The sequence below is a fragment of the Talpa occidentalis genome, unplaced genomic scaffold (genome assembly GCF_014898055.3).
Source record: "Talpa occidentalis isolate TD23 unplaced genomic scaffold, MPIMG_talOcc4v2.1 talOcc4.4, whole genome shotgun sequence".
In the NCBI taxonomy this organism is placed as follows: Eukaryota; Metazoa; Chordata; class Mammalia; order Eulipotyphla; family Talpidae; genus Talpa; species Talpa occidentalis.
Window position 1 is genome coordinate 20,729,210 of NW_023604295.1, and position 21,541 is coordinate 20,750,750.

Consider the following 21,541-nt stretch of genomic DNA (forward strand, 5'->3'; position numbering starts at 1 on the left):
GGAGTCCCTGATTTTCTTTTATGTATAATTCCTCATCTCCCCCCACTGCTTCCTCCCAGTAATCTGTAGTAACCACTGCATGTCTGTGAGGTGGGTAACCCTCATCTTAGTAGGGAAAAAAGAGGATTCAATTATCTTTCTTTATGAAATAGTTGCACTACCCAAAGTTAACCATACAGTTTTAAAAAGGAAATATAATTATCTCTTTAGGCCATTAAATATGGCTTTTTTGGGGACTTTTACAACTCTACGTGAGCCTTTATACTCTTTCACCTATATCTTTTAAGACTTTTGTGGGCTTGGAGGGCTGATTCCCTTTTCCCACACTTGGTGAACTTGGAGTTCACTCTTTAGTTTGAATTTCACACTGGTGCTTAAGAGTGCTACCTAAGAGGGCTGATCTTGTTGATAAAAAGTCACATTTTTTAACACAATGCCAACCAGGAGGTTTCTTAAATTGGAGGTGTCACTGTGAAGATATGATACTGGTATTGAGACTTTCTTTGGTATTAGGAACAGGGGACCAGGAATGCCTGGGTTTTATACCAGATGGTGGCTAACTCCTGCTACCCAATACTTGCAGCAGGCCTCACCCTAGCTTTCTAAGAAACCATGAGAAATAGGAGCAAAGTAACAACATTGTTATTGGATTTGAGTCTTAAACCCCAATACAGAAAAAAACTTCACTTCACTGGGTTGAGCCATTTGATGCATGAAGAACATCAGCCTTAATTAAGAAGGTTCTGAGAATCTCCATTCTCCCTGGCCAGCCCCCAGACTTGTGTCATTATTTACTGTATTCTGGCCTTATGGAAGTGTTATAGGGCAGCCCCGATATTGAACGGGTTGCCTGGCTGTGGGTCCTCACCCGCGCGCTTACAAGGGACTTATGAATACTCTACTACAGGCAGACACAAAAGGTTAATGAAAGGTTTATTTACAAGGGAAAAGGAAATAAGGAAAATGTACAACTCAGGGAGAAAATAGGGAAATAAAGTCTTTAATGCGTCCTACCCGATCCGCAGACCTGGAAACCAAAGTCACTCTCAGAGCTGGCTAGACGCTGCGAGCTGGTGCAGAGCCAAAATGGGGGAACCCCTCCAAAACCCACATGTCTGGCTTTATACCAATCTGGCTGCTTAACCCCACCCTTAGGTCCCAGCCACCTTCCCTTTGGTGGTGATGGGATTTGGAGTTCCCAGTGTCTTTGGCTTTGGCCTGGGGTGGGGGTGGAGTCCACAAAACCTGTAGGGAGTTAGCTTTAGGACATCCTGTTCCCCCCTAACAGAAGGACCTAGAGGCTGAAAGGCCTAAGAGGAAGACTTGAAGTCAGTTTACTCCTGCCTTATTGGGTGATAAAAGAGAGAGGAGATTCCATCCTAATGCTTGTCTGTGAGATCTGTCCCTTTTGGAAGAGGGAGGGAGGGGTCTACCTTTCACTGCCTTAGCAGAGGAGATAGGAAAAAGAACACAGAGCCATAATCTGTACTGTTCAACTTCGCCAGTAAGTGCTGTGGAACTCTGCTTGAAGAGGAGAGAGGTAAAGGTAGGTGGATATGGAGGGCTTCTTCACCCCTACATGAGAGGTGACTCATTTATACTCAGGTCTGAAATACACTTATCCACACTGCAATTTTGAAGAAACATTAAATATTACTTAAGAAAGTAGCCTGTGTAATATCATCTGTCTGAGAAAAAGTAGCCATTCTTTCCTCATGTGCTAGTAGAATATACAGTATATTAGAAATAAAACTTTAAATGGATCTCAGTACTCTGTCATTTGACCTCTCAAGATTAAAATGATGTCATGATAGTGTCAGTGGAATTATCCTAATTAATTTTGTTATCGAAGAATCTGTTTCCTTCATCAGGACAAACTATTGGCCTTTGGGTTTTGTACTTTTATTTGCTTAGGAACTGAGTAATTGCCTCATAAAACAGCATGATGGTACTATTAACACTGAATTATAAGACCTGTTATTATAGAATGTGCTTCCCTAGTTGGAACAAGACTTCATTGTTGGGTGCTTAAAATAATTAGTTTCTCCAAATGGGGTTATAATGAATAGTGTAAAATTTTACCTATTTAAAATAAAAAAGTTTACAATCTCTTGGGTGACTTTCATGCATCATTTGATACTTTCAGGGCAAGGATTCTCTTTGGTAAGATTGGGAAGAAGGGAGGTATAGTTAATGTTCAGAATAGAGGTATTTGAGAATAAGAAGGAATGATTCATTTCTGTCACCCCTATCTCAAACAAATTTGAGGCAACCATTAAAGGAGCACTGTTTTGCCTTTTCGAATATTGATAATTAAAGGGTTCATTGACCAAATAGCCATGAATTTGAAGTTTCAGTGGACTTTATTATGAATGGTAAGAAATTCAACCATGAACTCTATGGTGGTTTCAGAGAGAACTGAAAACAGTGTGTATATGTATATTTACATATCCTCCTTCTTCCTGTTAAATTTTTTGTGCCATAAATTTTAGACCCAATTGAAGGATGCGCAACTATTTTTTAAAGAACAAGTTAAAATTCTAAATAAGAATTTACTGTTGTTTTCCTGCTGTTGTATTGAAAAACTAGATGTTGGTGGCAAGTAACATTAATGAATGAACGTGGGCTTACTGTTGTTTTGAGTACTTGCGTGAATTTATTCTGTGAAAACAAGGACTCTGCCTTTCAGCCCTTTTTTGCACAAGGTACCATGGGTACTGTCTGAGATACGCAGAAGCTCAAGACGTGCACAAGTACTAAAGAGGCAGATGTGAAACTAGTTAAATCCATTTCAGGGAAATGATGGTAGCAAGATCATTGGAACACATTACTACATTGATCGCAAAGTTAGTGATTGCAGGAATTGCAGTGTAGGTATAGGTTAATCAGTATTTACTTGCTTGGGTTAACTGCTTATTCCAAGTATAACAATATTTTGATCCTGCTTTTTATAGATCATTCTCTTTGTCTTCTATTCAGTAATTACCTTAGAAACCATTATAGATTTTTTTTGTGTGTATATACATTTTTATGTTCTCAAAATATGGCCTCATTTTATCTTCAGAAAGGTCCTTGGAGGGAGGGTAGTTACCGTTATTCATATGTATATAAAAAGTTTGTAACACAAGTCCAGGCACAGGAAATGCAGGCCTTTGGTCACCTAATTCAAGCCATTTCCTTGCCTTTGTTTTCCTCTTCCTTGGAGACTCACTCAATAATACAACACTCTGATGAGAATAATTTGAGTTTCATCTGACCTCATGATGATGCACTTAAATTTCTGACTTGCAATGTTAGAGGTGATTTTTAAAACAAATGGTGGTTCTCTTACAGGAAGCCTGTTGAGGGAAATTATCCATGAATGTACGTCACAATGATGATGACCGACCAAATCCCTCTGGAACTGCCGCCATTGCTGAACGGAGAGGTGCCCATGATGCCTCACCTGGTGAATGGAGACGCAGCTCAGCAGGTTGGTGAAGGAAAAGAGAATTTTAAGTTGAAATGGGAAACATTAACCTAGTAATTATTTTATTTTGAGTCATAGGTCTGATTTTGAACATTAGTAGCTCCAGAGATGTTTTTGTTGTAGAATTACTAAATCAGGATTTGTGCTTTTTAAGAACAGTAAATCTTACCTCATTCAATTAGTATTCTTCTTGAAACACCAAAAGTCTGATTCTTGAACCATTTTGAAAATATGTACACGTTTTTGGAAGAAAATGACTATTTACTTGTGTCATATATTGTGCTTGACTGATTTGCCTCGTTGGCTAGAGCACAATGTTTGGAGGGTGGGTCAGGTTTTGATTTCACTCAGGAGCAGGATTGAATTGGAGGTGATGGGGTACCCATCACCTTGAGAAGAGGACAGGTCCCTGCGAACCCACTTGGAGTAGTTCTTCCAAACGTAGATAGAGTGTGCTGCTTGAGAATTAGGGTACTTGCTTTCTGTAAAACTCCTTGGTCATGAATTACTTAACATTACAGAATAGAAAAGTTATGTCTGAACTCATTCATGTAGCACTTCAGAAAAAATTTAAATGATAAGCAAAAATTTTAAAAATCAGAGATGAAACTATTATCTTTGATAACATTAGATTTTTTTAACTGACTCCAAAATTTGTGTTTGCTCAGTCCTTAACTAAATGTTATTTTTTCTTTCTGCAAGAAACAAAAAGTCTTTGTTTTATGAAAAGTAGAATGGGAGGCATTTGATTGAACAAAACTTACCCAAAATATACTAATAATCAAATAAGTTAATCAGTCTATAAATTATATATTGTATTATATAATGGTATTGCATATTATATATTGTATATTATTGTAGTATGCAATGCAATGATATTTATAACACTTTATCATAGTACTCTAATACACTGAACATACCTTGCTTTGATCTTACTACTTAATAATTTATTTTTATTACTTTGTTCTACATTAGATTGTGAACCTTTTAAGACAAAGAACATCTAATAGGTGCTCAGTAAATGTCACTTGAATGAGTTTCCTCTTTTCTAGGTAATGCAGATATCTTCCTTCTTGACTCCTCAAAACACTCTGTTGGATTTTTCCAGTAAGGACTGTAAATTTTTGGTGGTTGTTGATCTTAGACATATAAAGAACTGCACCTCCCCCACCCAACAAAACAAAGCTCCCTTACTAGACCAGACCTCTAGTTACCACCCTCTCTGAGTTCCCCTTTACTGCAGTACTTTTCTAAGTAGAGCCCCTGCTTCCTTCCTTCTATTGCCCTTCACCTTCAGTGTTTATTCCCTTTCACCTCTTCTCCCATATCTTCTCACCTTCTTCTTCAGTCTGTCAACAACTCCTGTTGGCTTTATCTCAGGAGCATTTCCTGAAACCATGCTTAGCCATGTTCAGTTCTGCTCCCCTACTGAACTCCAGACTAGGACAATAAAAACTTCCTGCTTTTACTCATGCCCCACCAGAAAACATTTGCCACAGAGCAGACTGCTGCGTGACCTGAAAATATAACCTGAATCGTGTCATTGCCCTGATTAAAGCTGTCCTGTTACACCTGGAATACAACCCAAGTGCAGCCCCACAGCCTGTGAGCCTTACGTGGTTAGTCCCGGCCTCTCGCTACATCATTCTTCCACTGCTCTGTCCCAGCCTCTCATGGGGAGGCCTCACCTTGACTCATGGGAATGGTCAGATGCAGTGTTAGGACTCCTTTCTTTTAGCTCTTTAAAGGGATAAGAAAGGACAAGGTATTCAACTGTGACTCACTGTGGAAAGCAACTCTGTTCCCCCAAATGTAGTCACCTGATTCTCATTTGCTTATGTGCCTCCCGGATCCAAGCCCATCTGTCCACATTGTTGTGCATCATTTTTGTGTTTTGATGATTTCTCTCTCATTTCTAGAATTCATTTTGCACAGAGTGACCTTTTAGAGTTGATGAAGTAGTACATAGAGCCCTTAGTTAGAGGATTTTCCTTCAGGTTTTCTCTTCAGAAGCAAACTTCTTTGCACCTAGAAATGACCAAAGACTGAAAACACTACAGACTTCTTCAGAATGTCTTGTGTCTTCACTCCAGAAGAACCAAATAATGTTGGCTAATAAATCACATTTTAATTTCACCTGGGAAGTTTTTTGTACAAGTAAGAAAGGAATATCTGTTAATTTGTTTTATCAAGTCAAATATCATCAGACTGGGGATATACCTACTTTCAGATGTTCTGGTTAATAAATATGATTGAGCTAGAAACCTTACCACTTATAGATTATATATGCCAAGAAATTGATTGGCATTAATCCTAAACTTCCTATAAAGGGGCACAATTGTTAAGTGGTGGTGTGTCTGAAATGTCCCTCCTAGCAGGACCAACCCAGCATGTATCCTGCCTTGATAGTGCCTCTAATCATGTGGCTCAGCTCAGGCAGGGCCCTGTGTGCCTGACTTTTTTCTTCTTCTTTCTGCTCCCAGAATGAGGGATGTGTATCCCTCATCCCTTCAAGCCTTTGGTATTTCCTTTGGGTCCAAACATGTAGCAATGACTTAGTTAAGTGATAGAGTCCTCAGGACATATGTGTGGAACCTGGGCTAAGGTGTAAGGGGAAGGCAGACCCAGGAGCAAGCAAAATACCTACCAGACAGTAGGTAAGGGCAGGGGAGGGACAGAGAATCACGAGAAAGAACAAGGACCAGAGGTGAGGATACAAGACAGTGTCCAGGAAGCTGGGACTGCATGAGTTTTGAGTGCTTGTGCGGAGTACCTTTTGTTAGATGCTGCTTGCTCTTAAGAGCCTATATGGTGTGGAGCTCAGGTGGGTTTGTGTTAAAGGATCAGGAAACAAGGGTGCCCAGAGAAAATGAACAACCAATGGTCATGTTTTTCTGAGGCTTTTACTGCACTCTATCTGAGGCAACACCTTTTCATCTTAGCATGGACCTTTTGGAGGCACTGGCTTGATTTCAATGATGGACATTTCTGACATTGTACAACAGGCCCTTGGGAGGATTTCTTTAGCCTTTTCTCAAATTTTACTTTTGTTAGGAGCTGGGCACTGGCCATGTGGCCCTGCCTCTTCATCACTCTTAGCAGTGTGTGTAAAGCGAAGCTTACCTTGTATGTGTTTACAGTGTTCTTGCTATTTTGCAGCTGTGCAAAGGACATTCTGAATATTTCTATATATGCAAAAGAACCACCACAGTTTCGTGAAAGCTCTTCAGTCTCCATCCTCTTCCTTCTCCCCCTCCTGATTTCTGTCCTGATAGTTTCTGGATTTGATTAGGACTTGTTCTTGGCAAGATTCTCTGCTCTGTTCTGGCTCTCTAAATAAGAGATGTTGTTAATTTTCATTATCCAAAGTCACGTTAATTTTGAAAACTCAGTTTGTCATTTCAGATAGGTAGCAGGGAAAAGATGACTCTTTTCTTAAAATGAAAAGCATCCTAATTATGAATGAACATTTAAAATATATATATATATATACATATCTATATATATACTCAACATGAAATAAACACAATGTGCACAGAAGCCATAGCTTCACTTATTTAACAATTTCATTGAGACATAATCTATAGACTGTGTATTTCATGTATTTAAATTTAATGTTCACACGGGCCCCCCCGGTGGCGCAGTGGTTGAGCGCTGGGTTGCAAAGCTGCCCGCAGCCTCTGCAGCACCGGTTCGATCCCCGGCTGCTCCCCAGCCACGGGAGGAGGGCCCCACATGGTGCGCAGACCCCTCCTGCCGCCCGCTGCTCCCCTCAGCAGTGTACTTCGGTCCTTCTGCCTGCTCTGCTCCCCGCTCTGGCTCTGGTGAATTCTCTCACCCTCCCGCGCTTCTGACTGTACCCAGTGCTTGTATGTATGTATGTGTGTATGTATAAATAAATAAATAAATCTTAAAAAAAATAAATTTAATGTTCACAGAATTGTGCAGTCATGACTACAATGAATTTTATCGTATTTTTATTAAAAGGAAACCCTAGAGTAGTCATTCCCCATTCCTTTCTCCCCTTATTCCTAGGCAAGCACCCATTAATCTACATTTGTCTTTGTAGATAATTTATCTATTCTGGACACTTTACATAAATGAAATCATCTTTTTTCTTGTATGTGTGTCTGACTTCTCTGACTTAACAGACTGTGTTCAAGATTTGTTAAGGTTGTTTGTATCTGTACTTCATACCTTCTTTATTGCCAAATTTTCCACTGTATGGGTAGATATACTGCATTTTGTCTATTTGTTCACCAGTTAATAGATATTTGGATTATTTTAACTCTGACTATTGTAACTAATACTTCTACAAACAATTGTGTGCAAATTTTTTCTGTGGTTGTATATTTTTATTTCTCTTGGATATATACCAAGAAGTGAAATTGAACAAGTTTATTTTGAACTGTTGTTTTCTAAATAAAATAGCTCTGCTTCTCTCAAGAAAATTTCTTCTACCTCTGAATTGATCAAAATAGCTTAATAAAGTTTGTTTCTCACAGTCTGCCTCACAGTATGCTATTCTTGAGTTATAAAAATCAGGTTTTGGCCTGTGATTTTATATAGCTTATAAATTATAGTGAATGCCCTTCAGTAATCAGGAAATTGATGCCTCTGTTTACGTTTTCAGGACCTGATGTTATATTAACTGTTTGTGTCAGACTTTTATCACATCTTAGGAGATTTAAACCGGTAGCAGCTAGTTTTGAGCATGAAAGGACAAATGTCAATTCAATTTCTGACTTTCTGTTGTTTTAAAATTTTAATAAACCTTGAACAAGAATTACAGGAGCCGCCAGTTAAAACAGAAAAGCATTAAGTGAAGAACAGAAGTGTTAACCTAGTTAACTGTGTTGCTAATATTATCTATGACACTGGTGAGGATCTATGACAATTTTCTTAGTGGCTCTTCTCATGTATGTATTCATGAGGCGATCACTGGGCTGGGAATATAGTTAGATTTCTCTTTGTGTACTATCATTACCATATACAGGGCACCTAGCACATGTTTTGTTTTTTATTTTATTTTATTTATTTATTATTTTGCCATAGTATTTTTCTTATCTCTCACATTATTTTTCTTATAAGCTTCCAATATTATTAATTACTAATGAGTGTTCTTAATGCTTTTTCTTCTGTAAGTAGATCTCCTTAAATCTAAAATTTGTCTCTCCTTCCCACTCAGGAGAGCGTGTTAATGAGCTTGACTTGGGAGGCAGGAGGTTAAAGTTGTCACAGCCATGTACAGTTTTCTGGGCTCTGCTTATTTCTGTTGGTTGGCAGTAACATGTCAGTTTACTGAGAGAGAGTTTCCCCCCGCTTTGTTTCTTCTGTTAGAAAGTCCATGCTTCTCCTAGAAAGACTACATTGCCAGAGTGTTCTGGAGTGTCTTCCCAGTACACATTTCAAATAGCACACTAAGCATATTAAAACGTCCCATGTTCAGAGGATGCTCATTGTTGGCATGTCTTGTGCATCAAATATGCTTCTGCCCCCTACCTAGTGATCTTTTCTTTTTTTCCCTAATGGCCCTCCTCTTGCATTTGCTCATATCCTCTTACCACACAGGTTGATTCTTACCTAACTACTAGTAGCCTCCATGTCAAGGAAACCCAAAAAGAGTTTCATAACCAGTATAGTGTGTTAAAGTGATTAAACAGCTCTTGGGACGTTATCCCAGGAAAAAGAAGGGTATTCAAATAAGAATGGGACTGTGGTTATTTTTCCAAATGACATTCTATAGAACTCCTTTAGTGATATTTCCTACTTAGGAGCTGGGGTTTCAGGCAGAAAGTAAAGAATTAGGCTAGTCATATGTGGGTTTAAGAAAGCAGGTACTGGGAAACTCAGTGTTGCATCAGACCCTTTAGCATCAAGCTGTATGAGAAATGTCTAACTTGTGCAGATGTTTAAATAAAATTGTTACTGCAGACCTGTGTTTTCTCCATCACTCAAACTTATAAAGGCCTCAGCTGTCAAGATACTGTCAGCCTCTTACTTGAAAGTTACAGTAGAAAGGAGGGATGAGAGGTAGGATTTATAACTGAATTAATAAGTGACTGAATAGTAGATTTATTCACTTTAATAAGCATTTATCAAATGTCTTCTAGGCCAGCATATTAATAGGTGCTGGTAACACAAAGACGAATAAAGCATTGTTCTTGTGCTAAAGGAACGAGCAGTCCAGTTGGGTAGCAAAATGTGGCTTATCTGAAAACATAAAAACTGTGTCTATGTATGTGTAGCGTCACGGAAGTGATTGTGTTGCAGAATGTAATGCACCTTGGGAGCAGAGAGGAGGGGTGGAGCAGAGAGCATGACAGGCAGGCTGGCAAATAGACCAGGCTAGAAGTGTGGGAGGCTGAGCCTGAACAGAGATGTCACCAGTAGTGAAGTCTGGGACTATATTCAGACTTTGAATATCATATAATCAGTTTTTGCTTATAAAATGAGATTACTTTGTAAGAATTGCATATTCAATGGGGAGCTAATATTAGAGGCACCCCAAACAAAAAAGAAATATATTGGTGTACATTCTATGATCTCTTCTCTGGAACCTTTGATTAGCCAGTCTGACATCTATCACTGGCTCCTTGGCATCTGTTCTCAGAATTACTGACTCTGCAGAGGTGCAGCTCCTGAGAACCCCACAACCAGAGTCATTTTCTAGAAGTAGAGGCAGTCACCATGCCTCTTTTTAGCTGTAAAAAAAAAGTGTGAGTATATCTGATCTGAGGTCTGGTTTATAATCCTCTCTACCTCAGGTTTGCCAGTTTTGCTCACTACTAAGTCTTTGGAAAAGGCACAGCCTATGCATGATCTCTGTCTCATAAACAAAAATGTTGATGCCGTATTATCAGAGGGTGTTGTTATATGTGGCACCCACAATAATTATGATGTGATATATAATTATGACAGCTCTGAGCTGTCTGGGTTGAGAAACACTTCAGAATTTAATTAGCCAAAGGCAATGATAATAAGATACAAGATGTAGTCGGTATCCTTCAAATGGTAGAAATCGAGCCGCCTTCAAAAAGGAGAGGATTAGGAAAAATACTGACGTGGTAAGGCTAAGCTGTAAAATAACAGCAATCTTAAACTCCATGGTAGTTTGTTTTTTTAAAGATTTATTTTTTTATGCATACAAGAACTGGGGTACAGGTCACAGGTGCAGGGGGTGAGAGGATTCACCAGAAACAGAGTGGGAAGCAGAACAGGCAGATCTACTGAAATACACTGCTGAGGGGAGCAGCGGGCAAGTCAGGAGAGGTCTGCTGCGCCTTGTGGGTTGCTCCCTGGACTGCGGGGGGGGGGGGGGGGGGGGGGGGGATTGAACTAGTGCTGCAGAGGCGGATAGCTTCACAGTGCTGTGCTTAACCCTTTATGCCACCAGGGAGGCCCTCTATGGTGATGTTAATATTGTGATTATTTTCAACTTATTGCAATATTTCTTTGGTTGCACTGTAAACTCCAGGAGAACAGGGCCCGTGACCCGTGTTCATGGGTTTCCTGGCTCTGAGGTAGCGTTCAACAAGTCTGTCAGGATTGGATGAAGGATAAGGAAATGAAGCCATTTAATTCGTCTAAATCAGGACTTAAAAACTGGCAACTTATGGCATTTGTCATAGGCATTTTTTTCTTAACCTGCAAAATTAGTCAAAAAGTAATTAGTTGGCAACATTTAAAAAGTGGAAGATTTACATAAAATTCTGTTTAACTGGAAAATTGGAAGATATGATAACACGACTGCTTATCCCACTGGTCAACAATTGACTGACAGAAAGTAGCAGCTGCTGTTTTAGGTGGGGAATGCTAGCCTCTTCCCTGCTCTGTCCTCTCTACTCAGTTTCCAGATTTGCTGGATTCTGGTCACCTGAATTTGGGACCTAGAAACTGTTCTCTTTCTTACCTTTGAAATTACATCTTGTACTCATGCATATTGAGTTTTAAATATAGCAAAAAGGTTTTAAGATTTTTTTTCACTGTGTATCATACTGATGAAGTGATTTTAGCTTCTCAGTTTTCTGCTTGCATTCTGACTTATGAAATGAACTAGTGTGGATCCTCGTTCATATGCCTTTCTAGAAGGGTTTCAGTTATATGTTTTAGAAGCTAGGATGTGTGTGTGTGTCTCCAAATACAGATGTAAATAAACAGCCAGCCCAGGAGCCTGTTCCTGAAGCGCAGCAGTATTGTGTTTAGGTTATTTTGGGCTTAGCCACCTTCATCATAGTACCTAGATTACATTGCTTTCTTTATTTAAATGAGGATTGTCCAGGGCTAGGTACCTTTCAGTAATATCTGTGCAACTCTGTTGTTAGAATAATTTGAAGCTGGACTGTGGTGGGCTGCCAGAATCACCATACCACATTAGTGTTCATGCCTACATTGGTATTACTTCTTTGCCTTGGGCCTTTTTCCTTAACAGGCGACCATCAGATCAGATTAGATCATTGCTGAGAGGAAATGTGTTTTATGGACAGCAGGTGTGCGTGGCATGATCATTAACCAGAATAACCTGGCCCTGCCTCTCCCAGATTTACTCTTTACTGCCCATTCTAGCTCCTCGGTATAGTAGGTGTGCATTTGAATAAAATGGATATCAACGTTTACAAAATTATTTTGCTAAGGTCTTCTGCTTTATGAATAATTGGACTGTTAGGTGGAGACAACTGGAGTTAACAGGTCTTGTTTTGGGGCCAGGTTGACTAGAGAGTATTTACATCACTAAAATTTTCATTTGGGTTCCAGTCTTATATTCAAAAAAGGGAAATCAATTCTTGGGAGCAAACCTCAGGTTTGGAGAGAAGTATACTTTGCTGTTATCCAGTTATGTTGCACGGCATTTAAGTTTTAGAAGGGTTGTTAAAAAAAATGCTGTTTTCTAAGTGACTAGAAAAGTTCACTACTGAAGCATGTTACTCCCGCAGAGAGAAGATTGATTTGCCTTTATGTTGTAGTGTTGAGTAGTAGATCTACCTTGTGGAGGAACAACGACACATGAAGAATGTGCTGTGGTTAGTGATGGTGATGGTGTGGATCATAGCTTTTAGGTTTTAACCTATTTAAGACCATTAGGTTTTACTATTAAAGTTTTTGTTTTGCATTTATAGAATGAATCCATTTAAAGTCTGTCTTAATTCTTATCACCTTGGCCTAAAGGCTTTACAGAACAGCAGTTTCTTTATAATTTATTTGGTGACTGTAGGATAAATGAAAAGGTATCAGGCTTTTCTGCCCAATCTGCCATTAGGATTGATGACGGAACCCTGCGGTCCTGAATGCATGCCTAATGTTGGGCACCTGGAATGGGGTGTGGGCATGTGTAGATGGGATTCACCTGGGCTAAGACTGGGCTTATAAGGGCAGCGTCATGGGGACGCCAGCAGAAGCAGAACAAATGGAAGAGCAGAACCGCCAGAGAACACCGGAGAGCCCAGAAAGAGTGAAGACTTGCTGGGGGCTGGGAGGCTTTAGTCATGACTGAAAATAAGTATGATAATGAAATATGAATTTAATATGAATTACCGAGGAATGGCATACATATTTTTCTTTTAAGGATTGCGCTGGCAAGTCAGACCTTAGGCTTATATACACCCTGTTTGTCAATAATATGTTTTAAAGACTGAGGAAGTCAATTAAGGATGGGTTGGATGATAGAGGATTTTTTAAAATTTTAATTATAAACATATTTTATTTTGATAGTTTTTTCACTATAATATTTTATAACCAGTTTACTTTTCAGAGTCTCTATGTTATCACTTTTAAAGTCGTTTACTTAGGGTTAGTCATGGAGAATTTCCCGCCTTTTGTTGATTGCCTGTCCACACCATACAGCTTGAGGCTGATTCGGAAGTTTAAAGAGACCCTAGAAAGGAAATTTGAATAGAGGGATCACACCAGGTATGTGCTCTTGCTCTGGACGGGGACAGCGGCTCATTTCCTAATTATTCTAAAACTAAGGGAGAAATGTAGGATAAAAGCTTCTGTAAGGTGTACTGTTCAGTGATTCTCTGTGTAAAAGATATATCAAGGTCAGATTTTTGACATTGAAGGATTGTCAAGTATCTAAAATTTTTGACATTCGTTTCAAACTCACTTTTAGTTGAGTGATTATTCGGGGACCAGTAAGTGAAATTGTTAGAAACAGTGACTCATATTCTGATATTTATGTTCCCTTTGTGGTGAGGGTAATGAATAGTAACTATTTGAGGGCTTATAAGGTGTTGGGAATCCTGCTAAGTATGTATATACATTGTTATATCCAGTAATCATGCACCCTATATGGTGGTAAACAGTGTTTAAACAGAACCAGAGTAGAGAAAGGTTAAGTGCTTGCAACTGACAAATCACAGAACTGGCATTTGAATTCACTCATGTCCTACCTTACAGGAAGGTTGGAGCTGCTTGGATTAGGCATGTCTCTGTTGTCTTGTTCAAGTAATGGGACTGGGTTTTGCACTGCTAAAATTGTCAAGTTCCCAAAGAAGAGTATTGCTGTTTGTTAACTTATGGGATCTTCACATTAACTCCTGAAGGTGGCAGTGATTCTGGTTTTGGAGCTTCCGAAAATTGTATAACAAACAGTGGTGGTTTCTGTGGCCTGGAGGCACAGGATGAGTTTGCAGGAGTTGAAGGTGAAGTCATCTGAGACCCCAGTCACTAGAAAGCAGCTCAGTTTCTTTCATAGAGAATGGTTATCTCCCTGAGATTAGTAGTTAGGGTAGCAACTCCCACGGGCATCAGCAGCTGCAGGGAAATGGTGGTCATCAAAGAAAGTAGCAAGGGGCTGAGAATCTCAGCCTGAGATTTAGGAGAGGGTCTGTCTTCTTTTCCTCCCAAACCCCACATTTCATTTCCATTTAGAAGTTACTGTTACCCTAGAGGAAGAGTTTTTGTGTCTTAAGAAATCTGGATACTTTCAGGACTTGAGCCTATTGGATTGTTTTTTATTCTGAATTTATTATTATCTTTTTCTTAAGTAATGCCAGAATAAAAAAGAAATCCTAAATTTATCCTAAAAAAGAGAAAGAAAATGGCCACTTTGCTATATGAGTATTCCATTAATCTCTTACCTCTGCTTATTCCTTGCTCTGGGGGATTACAGGATTAAGTGTCATTCAGTGTTTGTGCCATGAGCTGTGATAGTGCATCCATTGGCTAGCAAGTTCCACGTTGTCTTTGTTTTAGATTGATGAAGGGCTGCTTGGACTTTAACTCTCCTCAAGATGTTAATTATATGTTTCAAAATCATGTGTTCTGTTAAAAATCACTTACGCAGAGCATTGGACGAGAACTAGAGACAGGGAGTTGCTTCAGAGGTACAGAATATTGTTTTGGAGGCCTTGGGAAATAAATCTTGAGAGTTAGTTCATCTACCACCAAGACATATTTAGTCAGTGTATATAAACAAAAGAAGTCACAGTGTGCCTGGACATTATTTGTCCCAGATGGAGTTTAAACTTGGCTCATTATACCGCACTGATGTCATGGTGCATAAACTGGCCCTGAATTAGAGACGTGCATAGAATCTGCTGTGTGCTTGTATGTGCTGAGGGCATGTGAGGAGGAGGGGAGGGGCAAGCTGGAAAATCTTTGTCACATTTTTCCTATGCTGTCTGCAGAGACTAGTGTCAGTCCTGAATTTGGACTTCGTGCAGAATGAGGGAAGAATTGGAATAATCTTTCATTTGTACGAGTCAGTATGCGTATGCACTCACGTATGTCATTCTTCCAAGACTGAGAGTATAATGTACTGGGCTCTCCAACAGTTGCTTACAGTGCTCTAGTACTAAAATCTGGAAAGGAAAGTCTTAAAGCATTACATTTTTGAAGAGCATTTTCTGACTGTTTGCTTGAAATTTTACATCTGGACAGTTGCTTTAAATTTTGTGATGTTCTTAAGTATCCATCTGTGTAATTCTGTTTTTCAGGATTGTATGGTTGATAATCTTTCAAACTAGTTGCTTAAGTGTTTAAAAAGGCAAATGCCCGATGCTCCTTAGTGAATCTGGTTGAGTATAATTCTCCCCGTGTGCTTTGGGAAGGCAGTATATGAGTCAGAAAAGGATCCTCTGCTGGAATTCTGGGTGCTGAATAGGAAATTTCCACATATTGTGTACTGTTACTTTATTATTTTTTATGGCTGACTTTTGTTAACAATCTTAATTAGAAGCATTTTCAAGTTAATTCAAGCCATTTTGTGGATGTGAAGGGCTTAGATTTCAGAACTTCTGTGTATGGATTCTACAGTCACTATCGTTGCTGGGCTCCACGGAAGCTGAACAGACAGTGGAATGTGAAGGAGTTTGGGAGGTGAGCTTTCAAGGAAAGCCAGAATGTTTCCCAAACAGAAAATCTGGTCAGAGGTGAGAATTAGCTGTTTTTAGATTTTACTGAGAACATGAAATGTGGTAGATTTGGTAAAATTTTTTCTTTAAGAGAGTCTATAGAGGCCACAATTTTTCTTGAGACTGAGAGACGTCCCTGGTAAAAATTTGAAGAAAAAGAAATATTAATAAGTCATTAATTGGGCACATATTATGTGTAAGGCTTTATTCTTTGCTAGGCATGCTGTATTCCTTACAGCACACATAATTGGCAGGTATTCTCTTTTTTTCAGGTGTGTGAATCCAGGATTAGACAGATTAGTAAATTCCCTGCCTGGCAGAGCGGGACACGGCTATAATCTCTTGGATGTGCTCTTCTCACTGTGAATTTTGGGATTCTTAATTTTTAAAGTATCAGCTCAAAATGAGATTAGCAGAGAGTGGCTTAACCACTCATAACATTTTAGAGCAGAAGCTAACAAACCAAAGAAGAAATAAGGGACAGAAAGTCTTAAGAGGAGCACAAGAGAAGGGCACACATGGATGCCCAGCAACGACGGTGGTTTGGAGGTGAAACATAGCAGAATCAGAGTTAGAGAACAGAATTGGAAAGTGAGAGGAAGTGGGAAAAAATAGTGATGGCTCACACACATTATTACACCTTGTAATTTTAGAGACCCCTGTATTGGTTGGGATTAAGGCAGAACTCGTCAACTGCAAACCCTTCAATCTGGATAGCCAACCATTTTTAAAGGCTAAATTATCAGTTAATTTTTGAAGGAGAGAGAGAGAGAGAGAGAGAGAGAGAGAGAGAGAGAGAGAGAGAGAGAGAGAAAGAGAAAGAGAGAGAGAGAGAGAGAGAGACAGACAGTGTGTGTGTGTGTGTGTGTGTGTGTGTGTGTATGTATAACAACTGGGGAATAAGCCAGAAGTGCGGGGGTTAAGAGGATTCACCAGAGACAGAGTGGGGAGCAGAACAGGCAGACTGACTGAAGTACACTGCTGAGGGGAGCAGTGGGTGAGACAGAAGAGGTCTCTGCGCCATACATGGGTAGCTCCCTAGCCGGGGATCAAACTTAGGCCATAGTGGTGATAGCCCTGAGACTTAACCTCTAGGCCACTAGGGAGACCCCTATTTTTTTTTTTAAAATTTAATTAGAACAACATAATCCCTGAATTATATCACAGATGGATGTTTTGTTAACATCTTTCTTGGTGTTCACATGTCATTCTTCTCATTGTGAGTTTCTCACAGCTATGAGAGTTACCTGATAATGTCTACTTTTCTATTGCTCAGAGGATAAAGTCCAGATGTAAAAGAGCTTTTCTGGGCTGGCCTTGGCCTGACTCTGCATTCTCCCTTTTTCCCGATATTAATTGCATATGTCATTATAGCAACATAGGTATTCTAAACTCATCATATCATTCATGAATTTGCTGTGTGTTGTTCTTTTGCTTATCCACTTAGTTTCTAATCCTCTCTTAGATGTCACTCCCAACTATAACTTTTCCTGATTTCTCAATGATTTCTTCAGTTTCCGTAGCACTTAATAGCAAATGATCATTGTATTACAGTTAATTGCATTTTCTACTCTTGCACCAACACAAAAATGAGTAGGATTTCTTCTCCTAGAATCATCAGTGTTTAATAAAGAGTAACTGCTTAGCAAATGTTTGTTGAGTAATCAATATTTCAGTAGTTGCATTAAGTATATAAATAACTTCTATATAATTAATTCAATGTCGAGACCTGAGTAGGTGATGAGGAGGGAATGTCTTCTCTCTCTCCTGCAACATCCTTCCCAAATCCTTGAATGTTACATGTTTGTATTCATTCTGATTTTACGAGAGTGGGTACTAAATATCAAGTAATAGTGGTGTTGATTTTAAGCAATTAGTATATGTAAAATTAATACAGAAAAGATAGCTCTAGAATATATGATGACAGAATACTTTGATTTTCCATCAGCTAGCAGGATGGGGACAGATTCCTGGGTGCATTACTTCTTCATTATGCCTGAGGGGAAGAACAGCGCTAAAAGAAGGACATGACCAGCACTGAAATGGGCTTTTAAAATAATAGAATATTGGGAATATAGGCAGTTAATAACTTTCTTCATGGACCTTGAGATTCTTGCAGATTTGTTTATTTAGGTTCACTCACACCTTTCCAGAGACATGTGACATCAGTTACTACATCATCATTGACGATGTTGCTCTGTCTCAGCCAATAAAAACCAGACATAAGGGTAGCTAGATCTAAATGCAGGGAGACATTCTGTATTCACTGTGGGAAGCACATTCAGGATAAGGTGGAAAGCTCTGAGAGCTGCCGATTCTTCATCACTGCGGCTGGAGCTCAGCTTGAGGCCAGGGAGTACATGGGTAGAATTGAGAAAGGAAGGTTGTATCTCACCTGATGGACATTTTAACAAGGATGAACTCTGCAATGGTACTGTCAGGGGCCAAATTTCATTCTTAGTTTACATGATTTTTAAGTAAAGGTATACATAGAGATACATATATCTTGTACTTAACAACTCTATAAAAATATATTTAATAAAATGAAAGGATATTTAAATAAGTATACTCCAAATGCACAAGGATATGGATATGTGGCATCTGTTACTCTTAGCCAGAGAAAAACTACATTTAAGCTTACATAGAATTTTCATCTTTTATGTTTTTGGTTTTTATCTTGCAAGCCCTGAAGTTGAAACTTTAGACTGAGGCATTTGTGGCTCTCTTAAAAGAGGCTTTTAACCTAGCTTAGGTCATCTATATTTACATTTTACATTTTTTTTCCATCTAAGTTAATGCTATATTTTATTCTTTCCAAACAGCAGCTTTTTTTTTTTTTGTAATAGGATCTCTATTCTAGCTAGTGTGCAGAGGGAATAGAAATGTACAACTACTTACAAACTATCATTGCACTTTTTTTCCAATAGCTTTTTACCAATATCTGAATGTTTTATGTTCAAATGATTCCCCCACCCTACTCTTCTCATTGCACACAAGTTGCATTTGTCTGCCTGCAGTGGGTAGAACCTTGTATTATCTAAGGTTTTATTTCCAATATCTAGAGGTATGCCTGACCCATTCTGGGAACTCCCTGATAGTTGCTGAACTAGACTGAAATATAGCAATAACTCCTCTAAGAACACTTATTTCACGAAATGCAGTTATTGAACTTTCAATGTGTTTATTTTCAGCAGGCACTAGAGTGATTGAGTGCATAAAATTGTCCTTCTCGGTTCTTCTGATTTCTCTTTTATTAATCTAGTCCAGTCTTTGAATTTTGGAAAGCATGGAGCTTAAAATGCAGTCTTTTATTTTTCTTATGCCTAGTATTGGGCCATGAGAAATGGCATCTAGTCATTGTGATAATGGTTATCTCATGGGCTCATCCTAAGAGCTGAGAAAAAATCGTGTTGTTGAGGGGGACTCTATGCCAGTATAGCCCAACCAGTATAAAAACTGTTGTTAGTTAAGAGATTTCTTATCACCTAACTGCCATTTTGGACTAGAGGGGCTCTGCCTTAGGGAGTGAGCACTGATTTCCTAGAAAAGAATTTGCCCTCTGCCATTGGGGACAATGCCCTGTGTTAAATGCTTTCTCTCTTTATAGCTATTTTTTCAAGTCTCTCCATAGACAGTTGACTGTGAAACCCACCCACTTCTGTGGGAAGGCACTGCATGATAGAAGGGAGGAAAATGCATTTGGTCAGAGGGCTGAGTCCAGTTCTAGCTCATTTGCCTTAAAGGAATCTGATGGATTATCATAAGTGCTGGTTCTAAGTGAGAAGTGTTCATTAATACATGAAACATCTAGGAATAAGACACACTTCACAGAGCATGGCAAGTGGAGAAATCTCCAAATACGAAATGGAAACTCCTCTCCCAGCAGAGTTCATGTCTCTGTCGTCTGGGTATTAGATTAACTTCTAAGAATGCTACAAATATAATATTTCACTTTTAGTCCGTACTGTTGTCCCAGCAGAAGCTTTTGTGATGGATGCATGCCTGGCAGTGATTGTTTAGCCAGGTGGCTGGTAACTTTTAATTTGAGGCATATATTAGGAATGTGCCTCCAGGAGTGGTCTTATACTACTAATCTTCTGGTTAATCAATCACCCCAAATTTAAATGGCAAAACTTGCTTTCATTTTTCTCTTCTAGTGAGTTAGAAACAGATTTAGATTTATACATTGAAGGGAAGATCTGTTATACCTGTTTCAGTTGTTTTGTTGGGTAAATCTCTGCCAGGATGTTGTGTTTATAGCCTTTTACTCAATTATATTAATTCTTACTCTTGTTTTATTGTTTCTTTAGACTTTGGAATAACAGTCACTTATTTTTCATTAAGCCTTGATAACTGCCTTCTGGTTGTTTCAGGCTGCTTGGTTCATGTAGCTCTAACAGATTTGAAACAGATCTAATGAAGCAATAGTAGCCTGAAGTATGCTTTTTTGATTAACATGTTTCTATTTTCACATCTCTGGGGCAAAAAAAAAAAATCAGTAGTTAAAATTTTTCTCTTTCTCCCCACCTCTGACAAGACACAGAATGCAGCATGAATAGGTTTAATGCTGACTTTGGAAAAACCTGAAATGAAGTGGGTAGTGACCAAAAACTGGTGGATGTGTATTTAAGAGAACTTGTAACAGTTATGTCTACTTCGTGGAGGAGGGAGGAAAGACAGACAGACAGACAGACACACACACACACACCCTCTCTCTGTCGCTCTCTCTCACTTGCTCTCTCTCTCATCTGATATGAAAGGTTAAGTGCCAGAGAGCCTGCCAGGGTGTGACTCCTGCTCCTCAAGATGCGTGATGCGAGCCTGCATTGTCATTCGTCTCTGTTGTCAGGGACAGATTCCTGGGTTGGTGTGTCAAAATTTTATTTTTACCTTTTATTGACAGTGAAAACAGCAAAGTAATCAGTCTCTTTCAGTATGATTAAATACTTTCTTCTAAAACACCTCCATACCAAGATGAACACACTTGGCTCAATGACTTTTGCTCTTACAAAAAAAAAAAAAAAAAATATATTGGAACACAGGAGCTTTGCCTGGTTTCTTAGGTAACTTGGTAGATTATAATCTGGTTGCTATAGCAACGCAACAGCAGGCAAAAATTACAGGAACTAAACATTTGAAAAGAAGTATTTTAGTAGGATGCTTGAAAGCCCTTTTCCTATCTTTTCCCCTGGAGAAGTGGACGTGTCCCTTCCGCCCTACCATACTCCCCGGCCCCCATCAAAGAGGGAAGCACTGTGGATTCTGTCCACTCTCTGAATTGTGGTGTGGTGTCACTCACCACTAAGGAGCCATTACATAGACTTTCGTGCACATGATAAGCAGATATTGTGACAATTTGGAACACACCCTAGGTCAGAAATCCCTCTTCCCTGGGACTTTTTCACAATACCAGTGACTTGTATTTTCAAAGACCCTTCAGGACACTTTGATAATTATGAGTGTGGTGGAAGAGGGTATATGAATTTGGAATTGTCAGAGAATATCTGGGCGACAGTTTAGTGTCTGTTGATTTGATTTTTTTTTTTTAAAGATTTATTGATTGATTGATTGATTGATACATACAAGCACTGGGTACAGTCAGAAGCGCGGGAGGGTGAGAGAATTCACCAGAGCCAGAGCGGGGAGCAGAGCAGGCAGAAGGACCGAAGTACACTGCTGAGGGGAGCAGCGGGCGGCAGGAGAGGTCTGCGAGCCATGT

At 39.2% G+C, this 21,541-nt stretch overlaps 1 protein-coding gene across 6 annotated transcripts in view; it reads left to right on the forward strand.

Moving 5' to 3' along the window:
- FNDC3B (fibronectin type III domain containing 3B) overlaps positions 1-21,541 on the forward strand; it is a 316,053-nt gene that overhangs the window by 64,994 nt on the left and 229,518 nt on the right. For 4 of the 6 annotated variants that reach the window (XM_037525111.2, XM_054700361.1, XM_054700362.1 and 1 more), the window contains exon 2: positions 3,334-3,472. In XM_037525111.2, the coding sequence (XP_037381008.1) occupies positions 3,362-3,472 (111 nt within the window). In that variant the 5' untranslated portion in view covers positions 3,334-3,361. Of the gene's footprint in view, positions 1-3,330; positions 3,473-15,627; positions 15,841-21,541 lie in introns of those variants that run through there. The other 2 variants (XM_054700364.1, XM_054700365.1) reach the window with 2 other exon arrangements.